This window comes from Chaetodon auriga, chromosome 7 (assembly GCF_051107435.1).
Source record: "Chaetodon auriga isolate fChaAug3 chromosome 7, fChaAug3.hap1, whole genome shotgun sequence".
NCBI classification, from domain to species: domain Eukaryota; kingdom Metazoa; phylum Chordata; class Actinopteri; order Chaetodontiformes; family Chaetodontidae; genus Chaetodon; species Chaetodon auriga.
In genome coordinates this window covers 5,884,185-5,909,750 of record NC_135080.1, presented here as the reverse complement: position 1 = coordinate 5,909,750, position 25,566 = coordinate 5,884,185, and the positions used below count along the sequence as shown (strand labels likewise).

The following is a 25,566-nucleotide window of genomic DNA, read 5'->3' as shown; positions in this document are numbered from 1 at the left end:
TTTCCCTCCAGAGCAGGGGGAAGCTGACGAGCGTTCACACAGACATTGGATTCAGCTCAGCAAGGTGGGCAGTACTCACACAGCTTCCTTTCCATTGGCCTCCCAGTGGTCACATGACCTGCAGAGATCAACTGAAGTGTTGGCACTCCTCCCCCTAAGCTTTGCTCTGCTGTCCCTCTCTGCTCACTTAAGGCTTTTTGCGCCTGTATGTGAAGTTTTCTGTTGGTGGGAGAGTGTGTGGGTGAGTGTGTACCAGCCAGCGGTCAGGCCCTTGTTTGGGGTACAGGCAGTTATGTTTCGGGAGCTCTCAGAGTCCACAGGCAGCGAGTGTCTTGGGAGTATGACCCCAGAGACTCAGGACATCTACCTGAGAATGGACCATCACCGCAGACGCTCTGGGTACAGGCTGGGAAGGATCATTGCCAGGCAGCAACTGCTCAAGAAGATTTCAGGAGGTAGGAGATGAGTTTGGATAGAAGTGACAGTTCAGACTGTTGGTCTTGTGGTTGGATCTCAGCCTTTTTTTGGCTGTGGCTGAAGAGCCAGCTGTTAGGTATTCTGTTTAAATGAATCTGTCTTTGTCATACTTCCAGGAATGCTCGCAGTTAACAGCTAAGCAAGCTGGTAGTCAAAACATGTGGTGGATAAGACATGACACATGCAGATGAATATGAGAGAGCGGGATAACTTGGTGGCAAATGAACAAGGGAAGTGTTCTGTTTCAGCTCGTATCTCCAGCTTTTTTCCTTGTTGATTTGTTTCAAGATAGAGGCACAATTAAAGACAAATGTAATTGTAAGAAAGTGTGTGTGTGTGTTACTGTAGACAAACTCAAACTTGACCTTCAGCCAATAGGTAGTCAAGGGTGCAGTGACAGGTAATCTGTTAGGTAACAAGAGTTAAGCCCACAATGTAAATAAGAGATATCAGTGATTATATGACCCATTGTGTGTTGCCAGGAGAGCAGTGGTGACATTTTTTTTTTTTTTACTAGAACATGGCCTGACCTCCCATTATCTTTCTCCAAGGCCTGTAACCCCTTTGCATTCACCTGGCCAGTCCTGAGGGGGGGGCAGGGCAGCATAACAATAGAGAGGACAGAGCGCTAGCACTCCTGCTCCCTCCTGCAGGTGTGAGCACGCTGACTGAATCAAAGGGCGGCCGCGTTTAATAACAGAATAAGAAACTTAAGTCATCAGATGGCGACACAGCATAGTTCTCCTCTCAGTCACACCGAGGAGAGCATGAGTCAGATAATGCAGCCTCCTGTGTGGGCTGTATCAGCACAGAGGACTGAGGCAGCGCATGATGCATGTTTTGTGGCGACGTGAGGGATACGCAGATCTTACTGTTGGATTGATGTGTGAAGATGTCCGGGAGGCTTGTGTACGCACACTTGTTTTCGGTGGAAATCTTCATGATCTGATGTTTGCAGGCGTGTGCAGTCATGTAACCCGGCATGTGTTTTCAGATCGCTGAAGCCTGGTTTGACAGCAAACCGACAATTTGGGTCATCTGTGACAAGGACTGAAAATATGTGCATGTTTGAAGGGGGCTTTAGGATTCTTTTAAAAGTAATTCTAACAGCTTTTACTTGCAAATTTATTGTCAGCTGTGACATTTTAGCTACTTAAATGTGATTTAAAAGTAGATTTGATTTCTTTGTGGTTTTACACTGCTTTCAAAGTGACCATTAGGCTTTGATAAATGAATACAATCGTAATCCTCATCTTCCATAAAACTGTTTCAGCTAATACAAGTATTAAAAATCACAACACCAAAATGCTGCAAATGTAGAAAAATAACCTGTAGACAAGCAGCTACATGTGCTGAGGTGTTTTGCATTCAGCCAGCGTGTGAAAGTGTCAAAATGTTAGAAATGTACCAGCATTAACTAACAAAAACTGAAGGCTGTAAATGGCGGTAAATTAAGTTTCCAGTGAAAGAATCGCACATGATCGAGCATTTTGTTGAGGAAAGTGAACACAAACACTCATGTTCCTTGCATATGATGGATTATACACATTTCTCCAAGGAGTCGGTTCCTAAGGAGATACAAAACTAAAAAAAGAAGATAAAACTGTGAGAAACCTAATGTGTTTCACATCTGTTTTTATCGGCCGTCTTAAGTGCTGTGATTATACCTAATTTTGGTAATTGTAGTTTTTAATCTGACTGGCCTTAAATGCCTTAATTGAGCAATTATTTTTGCAGTGTGGCAATTTTTCTTCATTTTCCTCACGAGGGCAGCGATATATGAATCTTATTTCCTTTCGTACGTCATGTCTCACCTTGTGTGAAGCATGCCTGTATGAAATGTGAGAGATAGCAGCAAGGTAGTATTTTAGGGGACTGACTGCAGAGTGTGCACGACTGATCTCCATGTGTTGCAGCAGCTCCTGCATTCCAGCTGGCCAGCCCTGTTGACATAGCAGGTTGAAAGTGAGTGGGGGCCATGGTGATGGGCAGAGTCACTCAGTATTGTTACACCCCAAATTCCAGGCAAGCCTGTGGGGGTCTTAGTCATGTTTCCGATTTGATGGCATTTCAAAGTCTCCGAAGCTATGTGTGTGGGTTTTTGTGCAGTCCGCTGTGATGAGCTATGAGGACAGACTGAAGACCCACAAGTTCCTACCGTCCAAAAATTCTTACCAGTGTACCTCATCAGCTTCGAGAGTGAATGGACGTAAATGCACAGCTGTGTGAAGTAAGATGGAGAGAGACAGGCGTTTGAGTGCTGCGCAGTGGGATTGTTGTGTAAGGGAAAGGGCCTGTTTTCATTGTGGAGGAATGTGTCTCCTTTCCTGAAAATATTCCTCAGACTTTGAAGGAGTATTCCATACTTCATCACTCTGGAAGGGCTCCTGTGTTTCTGCAGCTTTCTGCTCTGTCTGCCTCGATTCCTCCCTGCTCGGCCCATCTGGACTCCAGATTCGCGGGATTTCTGCATCTGTTGCTGCTACTCAGGCAGACACTCTATATTTCATTTACATATACTTTTTATATTGTTCTGGACTGACCATGCTTTGTGAGTCAATGAGCTATTTATGCCATAGTAGGAAAAAAAAGAAATCGTGACTTGTTTACCCAAATTTTAAGCAAATCATTGTAATTTTTAGCAATTTTCTAGCACATTTGTCACATACTTTTATTTTTACAATAGAAAATTTGTTGATTGTTATTATGCATGCTTTTGCCTTTGGCTCTTCTAAATAGTATATATTTATATTTTTCAGGTCTCATAGGAGCCATTGTTTGAACTTCTGTTCTTCCCTTGATGGTCTTAACTGTGTAGGATTTGCTATGGAATTTAAGGAATGTCAGGAAATGTATGTTTGAATATGAATGAATCTCATGCTAATATGCCAAGAAATCCCTCAATATTTATTGGATTAGATGATTGTTTGTCATCTGTTTTCCTTGTGCATCGAGCTGCATTGTAGAGAAAACCAGACAATTCAGCGATAGTTCGCAGGAAGCCCTGAGCAGCTGAATGTTACACCGTGACCAAAAACTCGCTCGCTGACTCTGGCTGTTTGGCCCTTTTTGAGGAGCTGTTGTGCTTCGGTCAAGAACCCCTGTCCACTGTGACCCCTCCGTGGCCCTTCTTCATGGCTTATTGACCTCGTTGCAGCCAGCGGGCTCCGATCTCTGCCCTGGAAAGGCCATTAGTGCATTCTGCCATGCTTGAGGACGTTGTGCCTCTCTAGTCAAATGACACAATTTATTGTGTGGCAGCTGTGTGCTTATCATGAATGTGTCTGTGTTCTGGAGTCACAAAGCGTGCCTTTTATTTGACCGTCATGACTGAAAGGCTTGTGTCTTTCAGGTTAACGTACTATCCGCCACATTTGTTCTCCTGCTGGCATCTTTCAGTGTTTTTACTCTTCGTGCATTGTGCCATCTTACATTGCTGTTAGCTCAGTGCTACAGCAGATCAATACAGTTTTGCATATTTTTACTATATTCAACTATATTTCACTAACATTGCTTGTCATATCAACACCAACTGCCTTTCATTGTGGTTAAGAGAAGTTCAGTGACAAAGTTTTAAACTTCTGCAAACTCTAAATGCCCTTTATCCACAGAGAAAACCCACTAAGAAGCAAGACGTTTCTGAGCGGGATAACAGTGTGGAACACTTACACACTTGTAGATTTTAAATGCTCAGCATAGAGAGGACAGGAACACTTCAGCTTGTTAAGAGGACAAGCTCTACCTTTCTTCCTCTGTTCGTTCTCTGACTAGTGGCTGGATAATTGTTTGAAACCAGCTCTGAAAAGGGTTTGGTATTGTTCTGTCTATTGAGAGGCAGTAATGATAAAAAGGGCTCTTTAAGGTGAGGAATCTGGTTAGACTATGTCCTCTCCCACTCAAGATTCCTCTTCCAAAAGCACTGAATTATTCATCAGCGGCCCGCGACAACATGTGGCACGTTAGATCATCTGTGTGTGAAACAAATATAACTGCTCCTTCATTCAAATGGAGGTTTGATGATGAGCGAAGATGTAGCCTTACGCATTGTTTACTTAGTACACACAAACCCAGTTTATCTTTTATTCATGAACCTCTGTGTTGTGGATGTGATTGATATGCAAATTTTGTTTGCTATCTTCAGAGGCCAGTAAATAAAACTGTCATGGAGAGAAAAGCGATTCTAACTATTTTGTTTCTAGCACTACTGTAATCACACTTCAGCTAATTAAATCTATAGCCTGAGCTCTTGTTTTGTACTTAAATTAGATGCTGATTGTGTTGAACAGGTATTAAATATGCATTGAAACAATACAAAAATAATGTTACGTGAGGCAGTAATGAACGTCACATCTTAATCCCAAATCCACACTGCATACTCATTCTAATCACATAGTGTTTTTACGCTGGAAAAGGCAGCGAGTGGCAAAATAAAGTGTACTCAAACCAGACCGAAAACATACATACTGTCATTTTTTGAGGATGCTGTTGATGAACACTGTTTTCCCACAGTGCATATGGAAACTGCTCACAGCTGGAAACATTTAAAATATATTGTGGGTGGTAGTGAGACAGCACAGAATAGAAATTGTGAGCATAATTATATCTTAAAAAAGACATTTTTCCCTTGAAATTCAATTGGCACTGACAGTTTGATTGATGTCCATCGTCGCACCATTTCCTCTTCGTATAAGATGGAAAAGTATGTTACTAATCGCTACAATGGTTAACTATGGCAATTATGTGTCTTCATAGACTTAGCATGTAGCACTGACTTGGGACCTGCCAATGTTTGCATGCTCTGTCTGTCTGTGTAGGCTGTCACTGAGAAGGAAAAGAGTTTCAGAAAATAAACGTTTGTCATTAAAGCTGAGTCCTTATAATTTACTGCCAATTTAATTATTAGCCACTGTTACTGAAGTCAGAATGTACCAGCAGTTGGTTGGTAATTTCCAGGCTCACTCACAAAAAAAAGAAAGAAAAGAAAAACGAGTAAATGATTCAAGAGTCTTGTAACGGCCGGGAATGACTCAATCCAACCAACCGCGGGTAAATAAAGGTTACAGTCATAAAGCTCCTAAGTAGATTCCCACTTTTTGCCTGTAGGCGGCAGGCTGAGCTCATGTGCTTCCTGTAAAACTTTGTCCTGTGTGTGAATCAGTGTAGCTCCCGCCTACACACACACTCAGAGTAGCTGACAGCTGCCACATGTGCAGGGCTAATCATTTACTAAGAGGAGCTTTCAGAAAGGCCTCTGCTGCACTGTGACAGGAACGGAAAGTCACATATTAACAGAGCCATGATGGAAAACTTCTCCTGTTCTCTGGTCCTTTACATTCCACAGATTAGAAAATGCTAATTCACTGGAAAAAAAAAAAAAAAAAGCCTGGTTAACCTACATCCAGCAAAACATACACCAAATATGTTCAATTCTTTGTCATAAGAAGGCTACAGCAAATTTGTCTTGAATAAATCAAGCATACAGAAATTTTAAGGTTACTGTATTGTACTGTACTGTATGCGTCTTACAGAAGGATCCAAACATCCACATCTGTCTAAAGATAAGGTTTTGTAACATTCAGCGGATGTGTAACATGCTCCACATTGATTTGCATTGAATAGATAACTGCTATTTCAGACTGCACTTAAAGGCACTTTGTATCTAGACATGGTGGTTGCTGGGCGTCACATATATTGGACAGTCTGTATTCATAGAACAATACATTTTCTCATCATCTGCAGATAAACCGTGCCAGAGTTCAGCACTTGGCTGCCTTCCTGTGGTAGAAATGTACATTACATGTGATTAGCTGGGAAAAACTGACAGAGGCGCAAAGGCAGCGTGCATCCAAACCACAGACATTCAGCCGCTGTCTCTTCACGTTTATAGGCCTTTTAGCCGGGGAGTGACTGTCTGAACACAGCCTGTCATTGATGGCCACACATGCCAAACTGTCCCACATCTTCTATTAATGCTCTGTCTGTGTGTGTGTGTGTGTGTGTGTGTGTGTGTGTGTGTGTGTGTGTGTGAGGGAGAGACTCTGTGAACTCTCTGATAAAGCAGAACATTCACTTTGCTCTTTCAGCAGATGCATTCTTGATAAGCTACGCTGCATCTCATCACACACGACAACATATGCTGACCGTGCCATCATCTCTGCTGCCACTCGTAACCAGCTGCCTGCGTGCCGCGAGGCTCCTGAGTCCTGTGGCCGCTCACTTTGATGTTGTTAATTAGGACCAGCGTCCCTAGGGATGGCTCCGTGCTTTTATTGTGGAGGTCCCTGAGAGTGCTTTCTCACGGTAGGGGCCCTTGTTCTGACATTGGCCCCCTCTCTACCCTCTGACTCTCAGAGGCCATTCTCAGAGAAGGAGGGAACCCCAAGTAGTCCCCTCTGGGATCCAGTCCAAATGAGAGGGAGGTGGACCTAATGGAGCTCTGCAGGATTCGACTTCAGAGGAGTTTCTTCTGGATGTTTTTCCTCTTCTCTTTTACTCGTGTCCTGTACTTTACAGGGCAGTGGTCACACACGAGGCATCATTTGTTAGTTTGCTGAATTTTTGTGCTTATTGGCATCCGCTAAACTTTAAAGGTCTTTCAACTCTGTGGGTTGCAAGGACATGCCGAACATGGGTTAACTTTCCACTCAGGCTTTTTCCATGTTTGAGCTGAGATTTCAGGTCAGCTGACTGAGTGTTTGTCAGTAATTCATAGTCATCCCACTTTAGTTGTGTTATACGGCGCTCTTGGAAAACCAAATTACAGTGTTTATATAGGCTATCAAAGGGAAGGAAGAATTACAGCGACACAACCGTATATTATGAGTGGGAAAACAGCATGACATGGCAAGGCATGCAGCCTACTGTACTTCACGTAAAACAAGACATGTGTGGACTTCAAATCAGGATGCACTCAAACACACACCTCTAGGAACTTGTGGTATATGTTGGTAGGACTTAAGAGAGATACAGTAAATTTTATGAACACATGGGACACTGAAGGTGCCAGCTGTTAAGGAGCAGGCATAAGGGAGAGGGGGGGAGTTAAAAAGACGACTGAAGAAGCTCAGATAGTCTTGCTGAGGGAGAGGTGAGTGCGGAGCTTCAAGGGATGTTCGTGACCAGAAAATGGAGCTGGGGGAAAGTTAGGCAGGTCCAGAGTTTCTGAGGTTTACATCTGGACTGAGGGCAGCACAAACGGCCCAAAGGTACAATACCTCTGCTGATCTGTTTCATCAGGCTTTCTTACTGTTTATATGCCTCCTAGGAAGATTTGTCATGATGCTATCAAGGTTGAAGAGCTCACTTTAATAAAGAATATTTTGGAATGAGAAACAGCATAGATAAGAATTTGGCTAAAATGACCCTTTCTGAGAGAAGAAAACTGTTGAATGTCATAGATAGCAAGCCCTTGATGTCTTTTATCATGTCCAGCCCGCATTATTCATCCTGCGCTGTTACTTCTTTATCTGTGAATAGAGTGTATAACTGAACATCTAGCCGGTGATTACTCTACAAAGATCAACACTGGGTTGGAGAAATAGTCCAGGGTTAGTGGAGGTACGCCTGGATGAAATGAAAAAGGAAATCTCCTAAAGTCAAAGTTGATGTTTTTATCACCAAAGAAAGCAAATCTTTCATAAAGGCCTCCAAGATGGTTGCCAAAACACTTTAACATGCGTGGGAACATGGCTGCAGTCCAGTGTCTGGAAGTGTTTAGCTTAAGCATCATGCCTTGGAAGTCGCTGCAGTATGTATTTCACAGAAAGCTCTGCTGATTGATTTCTGCTCTGTCCAGAGCTGCTGGCTGTAAAGTGGGGGTACTTGGTGATCTGGAAACTGCTGAGATGTCTCCTGCCTCCTTGAGGTTTGGGGTCAGAGGTCCTTTTCCAGTAAAAGACACTTCTCTTGAAGTGTCTGCTGGAAGTCATGTTCCAAAGTGTCCTGTAGAGTCACCAAAGGGGCAGAAGGAGACCACCTGTCAGTGGAGCTGCAGTACACTCGACACTTTCCTCAGTTTTTGCTGTTTGCTAAACGACCGTGGGGAATCAACATGTGGCTGTTAGAACATTCAAAACTGAGTTAATGTGAGACACTGCAGCCAGTTCGGTGAAAACACTGCAGAGCTAATGGTTTGAACTTTGAAGCCTTGGCTTGTTCAGAGGCCACACAGCCCGCACATCAGAGCCCATTATTTGTCTTCGGCTATCACTTTGCAGTTTGGGTCTGAGATAATTTGCAAAGCCCTCACTGAAAGGTTTTTTGTGGTAGGACGAGACAGTGACTCTCTGATAATCCTTCCCGTTTCCCCCTCAGGCTGTTGTTTGGTGACTGGGAACACATATAATGTCTGTTTTTGGAAACACTTAAGTGATTTTTCCACAGTTTACAACATCATGCTGACCCCACATGGTTTTAACTGTACAACCCTCCTTCAAGCCGTCATCCATCTTGAGTTTGTGATCTCAGGCAGGGCTGTGTGAAACAAATGAATCAGCTTTGGCTTTTATTATGAGCCTTCTGGTAACCGACACTGCACAGGAATAAGGACGTGTGAATGAACGTCTAGGTATTTTCATGTTGTCACTGTGCATTGTATTATCATTAGTAACATGTCCATGATGCAAAAGCTGTAACGGGTATTTCCAGACTTGAGGGAGAGACAAGAAGAGGGGCAAACAGGCAAAGAAAGAGGCAGAGGACTGATGGGCTGTTACCCCTGAAGATGAAAGAACTTTCTCTCTGGGTGTCCTTCAGAGGTGAAGGAGAGTGTTACCACAGCTGTGCTGCTCTTGTTTGAATTCAATACAGGACCTCAAGAGAAAAACACAGCTCAGATGACATTTGACCCAGCAGGCTTTGGCAGTGGTCAACAACAGCAGCTCCCTAGCTCACATAGCCATGTTATTTACTCTCAGAATCAATAAGCTCTTGCTGTGAGTGTGTGTGTGTGTGTGTGTCCGCTGCGAAGTGAAAGGCGGACCTTTCACCAGTGGAGTCGTTAAAAAACACCAAGATTCTTCAACCAGACTGTGTTTATGCTTAAAATTGAAAGGAAGGAAATTAAAGAGCAATGATGGTGATATGTGCTTTATTTGAAAGGCTGATCTGTGACGTATGAAGTGGCTCTTAAATGAATCATGGATGTCTGTGAAACCCTGACTTAGGCTGGTTCAGAATGCTAATGCCTCCTTGGCACTGGCTTTTCCTGGGCTGGCACTGTGTTTGTCCTCAAGTCCCCGTCCTCCAGGAGGCATTGATGTCTGCTTTGTATATCCACTTGTTACTGGAGACCTGTGGTCCACTGAAAGGAGCTCTCCACAGGTCACTGTGGACCACAGGGCAAAAGCGGGCCCAGGATTTGCTATCTCATTTGTATCTGAGGAAATTTTGTTTTGTTGTCTTAGCAACGGCGACTAGAGCTGATCATTTTAAACCTGCATCCCGTGTCGACTGCAGGATAACAGGTCCCCCGTGTGCCCCGCGGGATCAAATGAGGGGCTGGAACTCCGTGGGTGATTCAACACCGGCTCTCTGTAATTACTGGGCCTGCAGAGCCAGCCAGCTCATGTGCCAATCACTGCAGAGAATAAAGTCACATCCACAAAGGCACTGTGTTGTTACTCACCTTTCTAGACAGATAATCTCTTAGATTTGGCTTTTGTCCTTTGTCTCGACACCTTGTAGGTGATGAGAATGCTGGGAAGTGAAGACGTGTTGTGATATGAGTGGCACCTCCCGTTACGCTGATGGTTGTGGCATTTTGAGTCTGAGGGACGTGGAGAGCTTTGTTAATTAAAACCTGCTCTTGAAAAAACCCGGGCTTTATTCCCACGACATTAGGTGAATTGCATGGAGCACTGCAGTATTAATCCACCATGTGCATTTCCAGCATTCTCCTCAGAGGACCTGAACTCTTTTAAATAGAGAACACACCTTCTCGCCTCCCGTATGATCACGTCGCTTCTCGTCGCCCCGTCCGTCTTTTTGCTATCATTCATCATTATTTGTGCTTCCTGTTTGCTCCCCTTTGCCCAATCGCCAACCATGAGACAGAAGGAAATGTTAGGCTATTTTGGACATGAGACATCAGATGTTGTGGTTTCTGGGCAGACTGGAAGAGGGGGCAGCGTGTTTCCCCTGGCTGTCTGTCTAGTCTTACTTTTACAGTAAGGCTGACTGCTCTGTGAGTGGGTGTCTGCATGCAATTAGCATCATAAAGAGGAAGCGAGGCCTCTCCTCCACGCCTCCCAGCGTGACGACACCTCTCCGCCGGCCCACATGTGGAATCTTTTTTTTTTCCATATTGCTGGCTCGCTCTGATTTTCTCCAGGTGTTTTCGATACAGACAAGCTCGGTGCTCAGTTACAGTCTGTGTGTTTTTTGACTGATATATTCGTCCGGCTGATTCACTCTGTTGTCTCTCCAGCAGTGCAGTGTGGGGGAGGAATGGACAGACATTTGTAAGGGTCTACATAGTTTGTTTTACAGTGCTTTTAAAAGCCCTGATACGTGCTGAGGGCATTTATTGTTAAATTTGTTCAGGTGACTAAAGTGGACTGCCTGCGTCATTGTGTCTGTGTTTGCAGCTTTGCACCCAGCCACAGCTCCAGTAGGTCAGAAGAGTTGTGTTTTACATGGCAGAGTGACGGCGCGACGGGCGCAGTGGAAGTGGGCTGCATATGGAATTCTACTTACGCTGCAGGAAATTCTGGATGGATGTGATGTCCTTACGTAATCATAATGCCAAGGCAAACCCCAGTAATTGAAAGTGCTGGTCATTTTATCCACATGTTTATACTAATAGATTTTCCTTGTATGTCATAGATTTTTGTGATCTCACTTTTCATAATATAATGTAAAATTGGCCTGTTGAATTGGGAAAAAATGACAGCAGGTAGCAAATGAAAATGGATCTTTTCTTAGTCAGGACTGCACATTCAGGAGTCCCACGTAAGGGAAATGTAGAAATATAAAGGAATATGTAAGACTACAAAGATTACCAACTCACGGTATTGTAATGTAATCTATTAATAAACCCCTTCACTGTATCCTCTTTGATTAATGAGAGCATGTCTCCCATGTCCTCTCCATGTTTTTTTTTTTAATATATTTTTCAACCTTTATCATTAACCTTTTTCTCTCTTCTCTACAGTTTCCATTGTAAGCTTGGACAGATTCCGTTTACCTAGAAATCTGTGTTTTATTCATATATTATATTTATATATTTGCAGTCACCTTCTCTCATTCATTACTTTCAAGTGAACCTTTTCAGATATTCTTGAAATAACTTATTCTTTGTTTTGTGACACAGCAACGCTGTCACTGTCTCAGATGACACAGATCACACAATTCCTCTCATTCATTGATTTTTGCCTCAGACAAAGGGGCTGAGACGGAGGTGAAACAGACGAGTATATCACTCTGATGATGTTAGCACAGAGTCCTGTGAGCCCAGTGCCTCAGCATGATTCATTGCTGCTGATTGCTGACGGTTTATGTCATGGTTTTCCCCCGGTTCAGCTGCCTGCCTTTTTCCATTTTGTCGATCTGCTGGAACAACATCTGGACTCTGCAAGACCATGCCTCCCTTTTGTTTGTTTAAATGAAACATTTCCCACAGTGTTAGCACTTCTTGGATGAAATTTTGAAAGACTGTAAAAGCTAACATTATGTAATCTGGCCGAAACAACTGAAAACAAAGGAACACATTAGCGAATGGTTGTAAATTCTTCACATTTAAAAACAGGTCTTAAAGAGTCCCAGAATTCAGAGACAGCGCTCACATACATCTTTGCCAAAAATGTGCTGAGTGGGGTATAAAAGAGTTGTCGTGGGCAGAGCTGGGTAGGAGGGTCGGGCACAAGAAGCTGAGGGGGAAGGGAGAGGGGTGAATGTTAGGGAGCCTGCCACAGAAAGGGGTGGGTTGAAGGAGAGATTTAGTGTCGGGACAGGCACATGGTGGTTGGGGGTAGATGGAAAGAGAAAGGGGAAAGAGGGAGCTGTAGATCTGAGTTCAAACTGCAAGCTGTGTTCAGAGAGCGAGCAGGAATGTGGCTCAGCGTGGGAATGAAGATGCTCTGACATGTTGAGAGACACTCTTAAAGTCTGGACGGATATATGAACCTCTCTGGCTGTATGATGAAAATATCCCGTAAGTACACAATCATTTGTTAGCGGAAATAAGCTCTGGGCTGATTGAAGGATTTTGGAGAGTGAACATATTAAGGCCCGCGCTTCAGTGATGATGACGTCTTGTTTTTATTCACAATAAGTCGTAATGAATGAATCTGGTAGTTTTTTTGTTCTTTAAAAGAGGATGAAGGACAGAGCATTACTGTCAGTCACGATGTGCTGCTGTCAGACAGATGCAGCTCAGGACAAAACAAAGCATATCTTGAAATATTTGAAACTTTTCACCCATGTAGTTGGCTGTAAATATTTTCGTGAAAGGATGGAATGTGAACAAGCCTTTAAAACTGTCATAATTTTGGCAGCTCAGCGAGAGCACTGTCCCAAATGTGCCATATCTTTACCTGCGGCACTTCGTAACATGTCATATCTCAGCAATGCATTGCATAACCCGCGTTCTTGATAGTGAACGTTGCATAAAGTGTATTGTAAAGGTTGTAAGTTGCCCTTGCCGTAGATCCTTTAGTACACAGCTTTTGACATTATGGGGCATTGTGTCACAGCCAAAACTGGGTTTCATCTCTTTGTGAAACTGTAATTTTATACTGTACACAGTTTTAAAGCTGTGGGTTGTGGAGAGCAAACACAAGTTCTCATTCATTGGCATGATGCCCGCCCAGCCTTTTATCCACAAGAGATTTCCTTAGAGAGAGGATGAGAGGACAGAATGTCTCGGTTTCGTGTTACAGAATGCCAAACAGAGAGGAATTCCCAGCTCATGTTACTTGCTCCCAGTGGTCCAACCTGCGGCTGTGGGACACAAGAGGACCTGGCAGCGCTCTCACTACGAGCTGCAGTTGAATAATACAGGTCTGATATTATCCACCTGGGAGGGAAACCTAGCTGAACAGAAAGCCTTCAGCTCCGGGTGATACAGGTGGGAACAGAGCAGAGAGGCAGCGTACACATGTTGACTCAACTGCTGGTTAAGGGGGTAAACACTAGACTGTTTTTGTCGGCCAAGGACACAGGGAACTGTTAATATTTATTCAGTTGTTGGTCAGTCTGAAGACCAAAGTCACTTTTCATTGATTTCTCTGTGACATAGACGTGAAAGCAGCGCAGGTGAGTCCTGAATCAACAGTTTTGAAAAAGGGGTGATAGCAGTATCTTCATTGCAAGGTTGCAGTCGCTGTAATTACACAGCATTGTGTGATGAATGACCTCGGCTCGTGTTTCAGCTGTAGTGTGACAGGCACAGACGGGGAGTGGGACTGAGACCACAAAGTGTGATGGGAGAGCTTTGTTAATTTTTCATTGACAGGATGTTTATGCTCTTTACATTGTGGAAATCTGGCTAAGTCTCAGGTGTGTGTGTAAGAATAAGAGGCAGTGGGAAATGTATTAGCCGAGGAAGCGCTGGAACCGGTAAGAAGACTTTTACTTCTGCTTTTGTTACAATAGAGTGAAGTAAAACTGTTTCTAGAACCATTTAAAGAGTAATTTCACATTACTGGTGTGAAAATTTAGGTGAAATATAATGTTTACCTTTTCCTTATTCTGTTCTTCTATATTTGTTAAACATACCTACGGATATATTTTCTCTCTTAATGTAAAGCAGACTGTGTACCGTAGCACTGGTGTGTCAGAGATTTGTCTCACTGAGGCGGTAAATGGCACCCACTTCTATTAGCATTAATGCAAAGGTGCCAATGGTCTGTTTCCTCTTCTTGTCATCACTGGCTCTGAGGGCTGCAGACGGCTCGGTCTGTAGTTCAGCACGACGGCCTTGTGATCCTGACCGCTGGGGTCAACAGAAACTCCGTGTGATAGTCTGTTAAGAGAGCTTTGATCCATAGGTTTGTGTCATTTTTACGTCTATGTGATTTACACATGATAGTATCTCTGGCTCTGAGCAGTTTGTGCTTATTTTACCTTTTAAAGTCTTCAGCTTGTTTTTATATCATATATGTTGTTCTAAAAGTAAGAAGACAGCAGATGGTTATATAAGGTCCCATGTTGTTTCATGTGAGCGAGCTGAGATACCTCCACGCGGACAGACTGACCGGCAGGGTCATCATCACATCCATGTTATCTCAGAATAATCAGACAGGAGGGGGTTTCAGTTAGAGAGTGACCCGGGTCTGTCTGTCCATAAGTCTGTTGTGTTTGCAGGATACCAGGTGGGCAGGAGGGCTTCTTGCTGCTTCAGTTGGCGGTCCAGTGCTTTTCTCAAAATGAAAGTGATGTTATGTGGTTGTTTCACTTTTAATTCCTTTTTTAAAACATGCACTTTCTTGTGTTTCAGAAATTGAGGCGAAAGAGGCGTGTGACTGGCTGCGGGCAGCAGGATTTCCCCAGTATGCTCAGCTCTTTGAAGGTAAGAGAAGCACTCTGTAAACTCCCACACACATTCATCACAAAGTGGAGAAATGTTTGGTTAAAAGATAGAGATTAATGAAGTAGCACACCAATAAAAGACCTCTCTTATAAACCAAATGTGGCATTTCGGTTTTAGCCTTTTTATATCTGTTATGAAACAAAGCACTTTACTTCAGTGTCGCCTTTTTAAGATGATGAGTGAGTAATGGTGCACAGTGTCATCTGGTGTGTCACCCTAGTCCCCAAGGCTGTACACAAAACCCTGTATTCAGAGTGAGTCTCATTTACACAACTGTCCTCAGGACGCCTCGGAGCTATGGCTCCAGTCGGATCCACAGACACCACAAAACAAGCGGAACATCAGCTGCTTTTAAGGTTTAATCTTTTCCAAGAGACGTTACTACATAAACATGTCTTCTGTGCTTAAAGACTGAAGTCATGGGAAGAAATGGGTTTTATCAGAGCTTAAAGTAGCTCTGCTTCCTCAGATCTTTGTGCCGAGGCCAGACTTTTGATGTGCTGTGCTGCAGTATATATTTTTGCTGACAGTTTGTTCATAGTTCAAACAGAGCTCAAGCAGCGTGCATTGGTGATGGCTGTTGGAGTGCAAAGCAGAGTGCAAGAGTTTCACTCCTGATGCTGGGCGTTGTGTATTAGAAATGACATTAATGATGAAATCTCTTATTATCATGTTTCAAAGCTTCCAGTATATCTGAATGTCTGCGCCCTTAAAGAACAGACTGAGCCTTGTTGAGGTCCAAGCGTTCACTGCTGCTTCTGCTTTTCATAAAAAGTTAACGACTTCTCATGAATGCGGTGGAATGTTAGATTCAGAGGGTCTGGATTCAGTCTCTTAAGTTATGTAAGAGGAGGCCCATACCCAGAGCAAGACGTAATGCCTGCACAAGCCTGAGCGCTGTGATTCGGGCAAATTCTGCCTCTGCTCATTAGCATCACATACAAAACAAGTTTGATGGTCTCCCAGCCTTCATTGTGCTTCTGGAAAGAATGTGGTTTTCCAGATCTTTCTTTCCATTCATCCTGTCTGAAAAAGAACCACTGAAATATCAAATCTAATTTCAACTCTCCATTTTTTGTGCTTTTTTTCCTCAGATTCCCAGTTCCCCATTGACATCACTCCTGTGAAGCGAGACCATGACTTCCTGGACAAAGATCTTGTGGAGCCTCTTTGCAGGTAAACAGATGTTTGATTGAGACCGTAAAGACGGTGGCTCATCCATGAGTCACGTAAGGCGATGCCGCAAATATTTTTCAAGTCAAAAGGAAGTAGAACTATGTGAGCAGTTCTATCCCTGAACTTTAAAGTAAAAACCAGTCTCACCATGTTAAAGCATAACATTATGTAATTTTTATTTTCTTATCCTGGGTGTTAATTATCTCACAAAGGCAATAAGATTTTCCACACGCTGCTGTTACATTTATTTCATTTATTAAATCCCTACATCGGTTTGTACAGACCTTTATCGGACCTTCATCTGTTTGGACTGAAATGTTAGCCTGACATACTGGTTTAATAAATTGCAAGAGTGTTGGCAGGAATTCAATACTTTGAGCGTCTCTCTGACATAACTGCCTGATGAATAGTGGATGAGTGTGTGTTTCCCAATTAGCCAGACAGCATTAAGAATATAAAAGTTCGCTAAGCCAACAACTGGTGGCTCCACATCGCTCCCTTGTAGGGCAAGACGGCTCATGTACTTTTTCAAGCCGAGATGAAAACAGCACTTCAGTTACCACAGTAACCGTGACAACCATGCCGAGAGGGAAGCGGGAGGAGCGTTTGGGTTGCCTCACACAGCTCAATATACTGTGACTCCAAACAACCCTAAAGCAACTCATCTAAATTCCAAACTAGCCACGGGATAAATAGAAGACAATTGGAAACAGTTCCACCTCCAACGTGATTTTGCCCATGACTTCCCAGCATCTCTATGGTAACATAAGGATGGCTTTGTTGTCAGTTATGCAATTACAGTCTGTTGTGCAAAAATAAATATCACCCTACATGCTGTGGGTGTCTTTGATAGAAGTGAAACTGCTAGATATTTCACATATGTGAGTGCTCTCCCTGATCCTTGGCTAAGCAGCCTCCTATTTTAGCAACCACATTCAAAGCTCTTTAGGCCCGTGGAATAAAGGGCCCCCAGCTTAGAAATCCTTTCTTCAGTTGGGTCCCGCTATCTACAGTAACAATCATGAGAACTTCTTGTTTGGCTAACCCCTATCATCAACAGCACTTGGGGACAGTTACAGCCTCCATCTGAGGCCATTTACTGTCACAGAACAATACTGTCAATCTGTAAAAACGACTGGTAGCAATATCTGGAGCTGTTAAAGCTTGTCATTATCATGCCACAAATGGGTTTCTTTTCGTGTAGAGCCAAGGCACAATGAGTGTATTTTGTCATGTCGTCATCTTTTCCCTTGTGCTATTGTTGGTTCATGCACGGTTTTTAGTGCTGTTACTTTATATACCCCAGTTTGAACACCCACAAAACCTCTAATAACTAAGCACTTGCTCCAAGGCTTAGACTTAGGGTTGATTATAAATATTGGAAATGTTTCTTTGCTTCTCTGAGAGATTTGTTTTCGGAAAACTGTGCTCAGAACATCTGTATACGTGTTTCAAAGTGTTATTTCCAGCTGCATGTTCTATGTGTAAGACTTGTCAGCCACAAAGCCTAAAAATTCAGAAAGAATCAAATGATTTTCACGCAAAGTTCAAAATGGCATCAAAGCATGCATCTGTAGGTTAAGATGACCATACTGAATGAACCGGGCTGTAATTAGAACAGAAATCTATCGGTTTACCTTAAATCCATCTTTCTTCAAACTACTGCACGCCACCTTTCAAGTCACAATCACTTAGATCCACCGCTGGGAGAAAGAGAACAGAGCGACCGTCAATTACCGGTGTTCATTAGGTTTAGGAGATTGTGGCAAGGACAAACTGAATTTCCCGCCGGGTCTGGTTGCACAACCAGACCAGAAGCTGATCCAATTAACACTTAAATAGCAAACGGAATGGGATTTATTTCTGGAGAGCTCATTAGGAAACTGGTGTTTTCCCTTGTTTGTTCAGAACCGTTTTCATCCTTGGGCCATTTTTCTTTCAGGCGACTCAACACCTTGAACAAATGTGCCTCTATGAAACTGGACGTGAACCTTCCGAAGAAGAAAGTAAGTGTCAGCTCGATCGCGAGTTTTAACATGACAGTGATGCTCCTGCAGTCTTTGACTTTTACAGTGAATTATTGAATGAAAAGTGCAACTCTATGACAAGTGTGACACGACACTACATGCATTTTGGAAAAACACTCCCAAAACTTTTTCTTCAGCCAAGAGCTTCGGCTGAAGTGAGTGTCGTGTTTTCCGTCTGTGAAATACAGCATGTACCTCATGTACATTGTTGTTTTTAAACTCTCAGAAAGCTAAATCCCTTGACTTGAATATCAGAAATGTCATTTGAACTGTGTAAGAAATAAGAGACGAACGTCAGTGCCTCCGTAAGAAGTGGTATTTTCTTACATAAACTGCCTGAAGTTATGCATATGCTTCCTGCACCAACACAAATATAATCTGGCTTCATCCTTTTAACCTAGATTCTATGGTATTTGAGATTGTACCATTGTTGTATTCATGCCTATTGAGCATGATTGCTTTTTATCCGTCCCCGCTCTGGAATCTAGCCTGCTGGCTTATATTAATGATTTTTTTCTTGCCGTGGTCTATTTATGGAAAAGTCTTCAAGTCAAAGGAATTATTTGTCTGGTGTTATATCACTCTTGGCTCTTTAATGTTATTAATTCTGAGCAGACATATCCTGCAGCTTTTTCCTGCACTTATTTAACTGTTCTTTGTGGCTTCAATGATCTGTATGATTCTATAGGTGCCTTACTTTGCAAGCTGAACGACGCTAATATTTGTTCTACTTGCAACATAAGGAGAAAAAAAGTGCAAATTGTCTTTTGTCGAGTAAGCAAAGTGGCTGTATAGGTTATTTTTACCTCAGTCTCCATTACTGCATTTCCGTACTGTGCGTGGTAATAAGTTTTTTGAGAGATTTAAATAGAAACAGTCATCACTAAGAAGAATTAAAATGATCAAATTAAATCATGTATGCCAGAGTTAATTGATGTAACATGATCTGTGTTTGCCCAGAGTGAAGATTCTGATGAAGAAGACCTGTTTGCTATCAGTGACAAATGGACCTTTGAGTGGAGCAGCCGGCGTTGGTCCAGGTTACAGGACATTGACTGTCTGCTGGGAAATCAGGGAGAGGGTCAGCCCTCCAGAGACGGTGTGCCTCTGAGAACCACCACCAGCAGCGAGAGTGTTTTGACAGACCTCAGCGAGCCTGAGGTCTCTTCGTTGCATAGCGAGAGCAGCGGTGGCAGCGGTCATAGGGGCCTCAGCACGGAGGACTCTGACTGCTCCAACCGCACCTGCTCGGATTCTGCAGCAATGCCAGACTCTACATCTCTCACAATGCCTCATATCCCCAAAGAAATTACTCACTACGGCTCACTACCTGACAAGCACGGCAAGACGAGCCGCATACGTGCCAAAGACTTCCTGAAGCGCATGGAGACACTGCGCTCCAGAGGGACTCTGGGGAGGGGTCGTAAGACATTGGTCATCAGCGCTCCAGTGCTGCAGCAAGAGGCCCAGGCACTGAAGACGCTACGGTGTGTCGAGATCATAAATGGAGACGGTGGAGCTCCGGAAACACCATCCAACAAAATTCTGCCGTCCCAGTCCAGTAGCGAGGGAAGCAGCCATTCTAGTGGCAGCGCTGTCAGCACACCCAGCATGAAGGAGCGTAAGCCTCACCGGGCTGACTACAAGCGCAGTGGCATGTATTTGGAGGACATAGACATCTTCTCAGGCAACCAAGAGAACAAAGTCGCAGAAGAAAACCGCAGGAATGAATTCTGCTCCTATGAAGATCTGGTGGTCCACATTCCCAAAGACCACAAGCCAGGAACCTTCCCCAAAGCTCTGTCCATAGAGAGCCTGTCCCCTACCAATGGGGCCTCCATCAACTGGCACACAGGCAGCATGCACCTGGACTCCCCACTGATTTCATTCAGGAATGAATCCAGGCCTGTCACCCAGTGCTGCTCCAGAGGCAGCCGCATCAGTGTGTACGATAATGTTCCTGGCTCGCATCTATACGCCAGCACTGGAGACCTAATAGACCTGGAGAAAGAGGACCTGTTCCCTCACCTGGACGATATCTTGCTGCATGTCAATGGTCTGCAACAGATAGTGGACCACTGGTCCAAGAATGTGTTACCTGTTGGAGAAGGGCTGGCGCAGGTGGATGGTGAGAGGGAAGATATGAGAGGCCTCCAGTCCTCTAGTCAAATCACATTGGACTTTGAGGGAAATTCGGTCTCAGAAAGCCAGACACCACCTAGCTATGGGGACAGAGACAGAGTATCACTTGCTGAGACAGAATCCACAAGGCTCAGGGAAAGGAGGGACTCAGGAGTAGGCGCTTCACTCACAAGACCTAATCGGTAAGACTCATGGGAGTGTATTGAAAGTACTGAAATATTTGACATGACACTGCTTTGAGTCTTTTATGGACAAAAAGTAAAATGCCTTTCTTTTTCTTTTTCTTTGCTTTTTCGTCTGTAATGGCTTTAGGTTACGATGGCCCAGCTTTCAGATATCAAATCGTCTAAGTCACTCAGTGGCATCCCTGCAGATTACCAACCAGTCTGCAGGCCAGCTGAGTTTGCTGCAGAAGTTTTCTCTGCTGCGTCTTACTGCAGTCATGGAGAAGTACTCCATGTCCAACAAGCATGGCTGGACTTGGTAAGTCCCATCTTTTCTTTACTAGTGAATGAACATTTTATTAAATTTCTTTGATCTTACAACCTGTATTTTATCAAATTGTTATATTCATGTTAATCTGTGTGTGTGTGTCCAATATGGTATAATTAGACCTGATTGAATGACTGTAACCAGATTCCTTCTTGGCTTACAAGCTGCTAATGTGTACATGTTGTGTATTTTTCATATTCTCCATCACAGTCTCTTGTTGAGCCATTGAAGCAAGGTGTCAAAGATGTATTTGATGTCTCCCTAGGTCTGTCCCAAAGTTTATGAAGAGAATGAAGGTACCAGACTATAAGGACAAGAATGTGTTCGGAGTGCCTCTCATTGTGCATGTGCAGCGTTCTGGACAACCGTTGCCCCTCGGCCTGCAGCAGGCCCTGCGGTACCTGAGGAGCCAGTGTCTTGACCAGGTCAGCCACACTCTCAGGTTGCATCTGACATGCATGCATGTGATGTAACAAATGGTTGGGTTTATCTAATGTGTATAATGTGGTGTGAGGTTTCAAAGCACAATGGCTGACACAGGTTGTAGGTGGACACATTAGTAGTATAATAACAACAAGGGGATTGCAACTGCTGTACAATGTAGTTACATATTGCCGTCAGCTGTCAAGTTAACAGTAATGCTTGTGTTTTGCTTGCAGGTGGGTCTCTTTCGTAAGTCAGGGGTGAAGTCTCGGATTCAAGCTCTGAGGCATATGAATGAGAGTTCTCCAGACAATGTGAACTATGAGGATCAGTCTGCCTACGATGTGGCTGACATGGTGAAGCAGTTCTTCAGGGATCTGCCTGAGCCTCTGCTCACCAGCAAGCTGGGGGAGACCTTCCTCCACATCTACCAATGTAAGGACATAAATCTCTATGTGTCTTTTGTCCCAGTTTTTAATGCAATGTCTCACTTGGTTTTGTTTGAATTTGGCAAGCAATGTGAAATTGCACCTGAAGTTACTGTGTGACTGTGTGGGGATGCAGTTTCAAATCTTGTAAATGACCTTTGACATTCATGGCTGTTTTACTCTCTTATCACTATGTCTGGAAAGCAAAACTAACAGAAATCAATTGTTTTAAATGTGCAGATGTCCCGAAGGACCAAAGGTTGCAAGCTGTCCAGGCAGCCATCATGTTGATGTCAGATGAAAACCGAGAGGTGCTGCAGACACTGCTCTGCTTCCTCAGTGATGTCACTTCCTCCGTGGAGGAGAACCAGATGACACCCATGAACATCGCTGTGTGCCTGGCCCCCTCCCTTTTTCATCTCAACATACTCAAGAAAGACAATCTCTCACCAAAGTAATTTTTTTTTATGTCTTCTAGTGTTACACAAAAAAAAACGAACAAGCAATGCATGTATTCTATTAACTCCTGCTTGATTATCTTCACCTATGACTCCATAAAGATAGACATAAAATGAGTTTCTGGCGGTGCAGTAGATTACCTTCTTTCCGGGCCGGTTTTAAAAGGACGTAGCACTCTGTTTAAAGCCCAGTGTTTTATGAGATCATGCTGTGTACAAACAAAGCAAAGTTCTCTAATTTACCATGTTGAAATTGTTGAAAAAGGAATCAAAGGGGGTTTCCTGCAGAGAGGAAGAGGGGTTTGTTTAATGGTGGGGGACACTGATAGGGGGACTCCGCTGGCCTCATAAGTTTTTTCTCTCTCCATAATCCTCCAGGGCCATGCAGAAGAAGTATGCCACAGGCAGACCCGACCAGAAGGATCTGAATGAAAACTTAGCAGCAACACAGGGCCTCGCTCATATGATCATAGAGTGCAACCGTCTCTTTGAGGTACAAGAACCTGAAGTTGAAATGATGCAAGAATTTCAAGACTGAATGCAACTACCACAGGCCACCCTGTGTATATATTTGCTGTCAGTCTTACCTCATGCTCTTTACATCCATTAGATCCCTCATGAGATGGTTACTCAATCGCGTAATTCATACGTGGAGGCTGACTTGCATGCACCAACAATTGGTGAGCTGTGCAAGCAGCTGGAAGATGATGATGGGACGTACCAAACTCATTTGGAGGGGAGACTTCAGAACCTGCTTAAAGAAGCCCGGGAAAAGTCCAAATACTGGATGTCCTGCAGCAGCTCTGATAACACAGAGCTCCACTATAAGAAGGTTGGTGTTCTTCCTTCTTCATTATTGTTTCAGATATGAGAGTTCTTCAAAATAATCAAAATGTCATTTATCAACTCCAAATTCCGAACAGAATATCAGCAATGCATAACATAACACAATGCTTGATACCTAAAGCATGGATCTTGCTTTCAGATCCACAAGCTAACTTGATGGTTTTTGTCTGTGCGTCACATCCAGGTGGGAGACGGGAACCCTTTGAGACGATGGAGAGTGTCTGTGGAGGTGGAAGCGCCGCCATCTGTAGTGTTGAACCGTGTGCTGCGAGAGCGCCACCTGTGGGATGTGGACCTGCTGCAGTGGAAAGTGTGTGAGACATTGGACAAGCAGACAGAGGTGTTTCAGTACGTCCTCAATCGCATGCCACCTCATCCCAGCAGGGACTTCGTGGTTCTCAGGTGAGTGTGATAAAAAGAAAACACCAAAGAACAGAGACTTTGTTTGGAAGCAGCCCTAATTGATTTTCTGTTCATTCAAGGTCATGGAGGATGGACTTGCCCAAAGGTGCCTGCTCCCTGGTTTCTGTGTCTATAGAGCATGAGGACTGTCCTCCTGTAGGAGGTGTGCGAGCTATAGTCCTGGAGTCCAACTACCTGCTCGAACCCTGCGGCTCAGGAAAGTCCAGACTGACTCACATCTGCAGAGTGGACTTGAAGTAAGTCTTATTTCTAAGTCTTTTAGCACTTTTTTTCTTACATACAAAATATATCCGTGTGATTTTAGTTGCATTTTTATGATAAATATGGACACTCCTTGTTTGTGCATGTACACTATAGTATATTGAATGTACTGTTTTGATTTCAGGGGAAGGACTCCAGACTGGTATAACAAAGCCTTTGGTCACCTCTGTGCTGCAGAAGCTGCCCGCATCCGCAACTCCTTTCAGCCACTAATCACAGACGGCCCAGAGACCAAAATCTGAAACTCTCTGCTGATTGTGTCTGCTCAGCCTTGAGATCAAGATTGAGCCTTTGAGTCATTGCTAACAGGCAGACACAACGCATAAACAGGACCCCAGAACTAAAGCACAGTTTTGTCAGTTATTTTTTTTTCCAGACTAGAAATACTCTGAAAATAATATTGAGCTCCTCTGTACTTGCACAATGACAAAAGAGGACACGTTATGGGTGCTGAGCATACAGTAATTACTCAGTGGGAAATTAATCATCCTGCCAATGTTCTTAGCATTAGGAGTTTATTTACCATCATGTTGCTAAACCTGTATATTATGATAATTATTATCTTTATTAATAGTATTGTATTACTGTTGCTTTAATCTACAATGTCTAGGACATTCAAGCTCTTAAACGCTTCTGGGAAGCATGTATATGTTATTCATTTCAGATTTAAAGCTATAATTATGATATAGACTCAAGTGTCTGTATATATGTGTGTGTGTGAATATACTGTACATGCAAACAAGATGTGTATATATTGTATATATGTGAAGGGCTAAATAATACACATGTTAATATCCTATATATTGATTATTTCACTGTGTCATCTTTCCTGTAAAACACATGGTACAAAATTGTAAGCTGGTTTTACTTTGTTTCAGTATTGTCATTTTTGAATGGGTGTAATTTTATTAAACTTTGAGCTCCTGTGGTTGTGAAAAGAATGACTTAAGGTTTGACTTGATCATACCTGCTTAAGGGTACTCGATTGCGCAGTCAAGTACACCAGACATCATTTTATAATAAAACTGTCAAAATTCTAAAATTTTGTTATCACTGATTCTTTATCTTGCTGCCACATCAAAGTGTTGAAACAAGAAATGTCAGTCAGTCATGCCTCTGGGAACATGTTGACATTGCACGATCATGTGATTCAATTCAGCCTGATCTGGGGTGAGAGGGACATCTACTGGCCATTCAAAGAAAACACACAGCTGAGGGCAGTATGGTCTTTCATGGACACCTTAACTGAGTTTGATGCAAAGACGGTGATTCAAAATTGTGAAGACAGTAATTCATTTTGTCTGGCCTTTCCTGATGCATTGGCTGAGCACATAAACCTGCTGGTTGACTGTCATTTTTGTCCACTCGATGGCCTTTTCTGATCAACAGAATATTCACCTTGACCACATTTTATTTTCCCATGAGACAACATTATTGAAATGAGGCCCCTCTTCTTTTTCACAGGTGTTGTCAGTTGTTTTTTGTTTTTTAATTAAGTACTAAGGGTGAGAAGACAGATATCCACTGCTACAATATCTAATGGGGACGTGTTCATGCCGGTGGTAATAGAGCAACAACTACAATACTTGTTTCAGTCTTGGAGCGATGCCACCATATACCCATCTTTTAAGTATTCAAATACATTTTGGTTGATGCCTTTAAAAATTATGACCATCTGGTATCTATTCAGAACCTGACTGAGATAACATTAGAGGCTCAGACGTGATGAATGTGTCTAACAGGATCATTCACCAAAACCATTACAGAACACGGTGAGCTGCTGCAGTGACAGACCTTACCGAAAAGATCGTCACATGAACAATGCTGCAGGTGATTGACTCTGGATCTGCTCTTCTCATTCAGTTCCCAATACAGTATATTCT

At 43.2% G+C, this 25,566-nt stretch overlaps 1 protein-coding gene across 4 annotated transcripts in view; it reads left to right on the top strand.

Annotated features, from left to right (window-relative positions):
* stard13b (StAR related lipid transfer domain containing 13b) overlaps nucleotides 1–24,720 on the top strand; it is a 30,440-nt gene extending 5,720 nt beyond the window's left edge. Inside the window, exons 1-14 of one of the 4 annotated variants that reach the window (XM_076735811.1) lie at nucleotides 273–455; nucleotides 14,915–14,986; nucleotides 16,102–16,183; nucleotides 18,126–18,189; nucleotides 19,171–20,534; nucleotides 20,665–20,835; nucleotides 21,110–21,269; nucleotides 21,504–21,702; nucleotides 21,936–22,149; nucleotides 22,532–22,646; nucleotides 22,764–22,985; nucleotides 23,184–23,401; nucleotides 23,482–23,658; nucleotides 23,808–24,720. In XM_076735811.1, coding sequence (XP_076591926.1) covers nucleotides 293–455; nucleotides 14,915–14,986; nucleotides 16,102–16,183; nucleotides 18,126–18,189; nucleotides 19,171–20,534; nucleotides 20,665–20,835; nucleotides 21,110–21,269; nucleotides 21,504–21,702; nucleotides 21,936–22,149; nucleotides 22,532–22,646; nucleotides 22,764–22,985; nucleotides 23,184–23,401; nucleotides 23,482–23,658; nucleotides 23,808–23,925 — 3,339 coding nt within the window. In that variant the 5' untranslated portion in view covers nucleotides 273–292 and the 3' untranslated portion in view covers nucleotides 23,926–24,720. Of the gene's footprint in view, nucleotides 1–272; nucleotides 456–12,502; nucleotides 12,629–13,973; nucleotides 14,035–14,914; nucleotides 14,987–16,101; nucleotides 16,184–18,125; nucleotides 18,190–19,170; nucleotides 20,535–20,664; nucleotides 20,836–21,109; nucleotides 21,270–21,503; nucleotides 21,703–21,935; nucleotides 22,150–22,531; nucleotides 22,647–22,763; nucleotides 22,986–23,183; nucleotides 23,402–23,481; nucleotides 23,659–23,807 lie in introns of those variants that run through there. The other 3 variants (XM_076735813.1, XM_076735814.1, XM_076735812.1) reach the window with 3 other exon arrangements.
* Nucleotides 24,721–25,566: the final 846 nt, after the last annotated feature.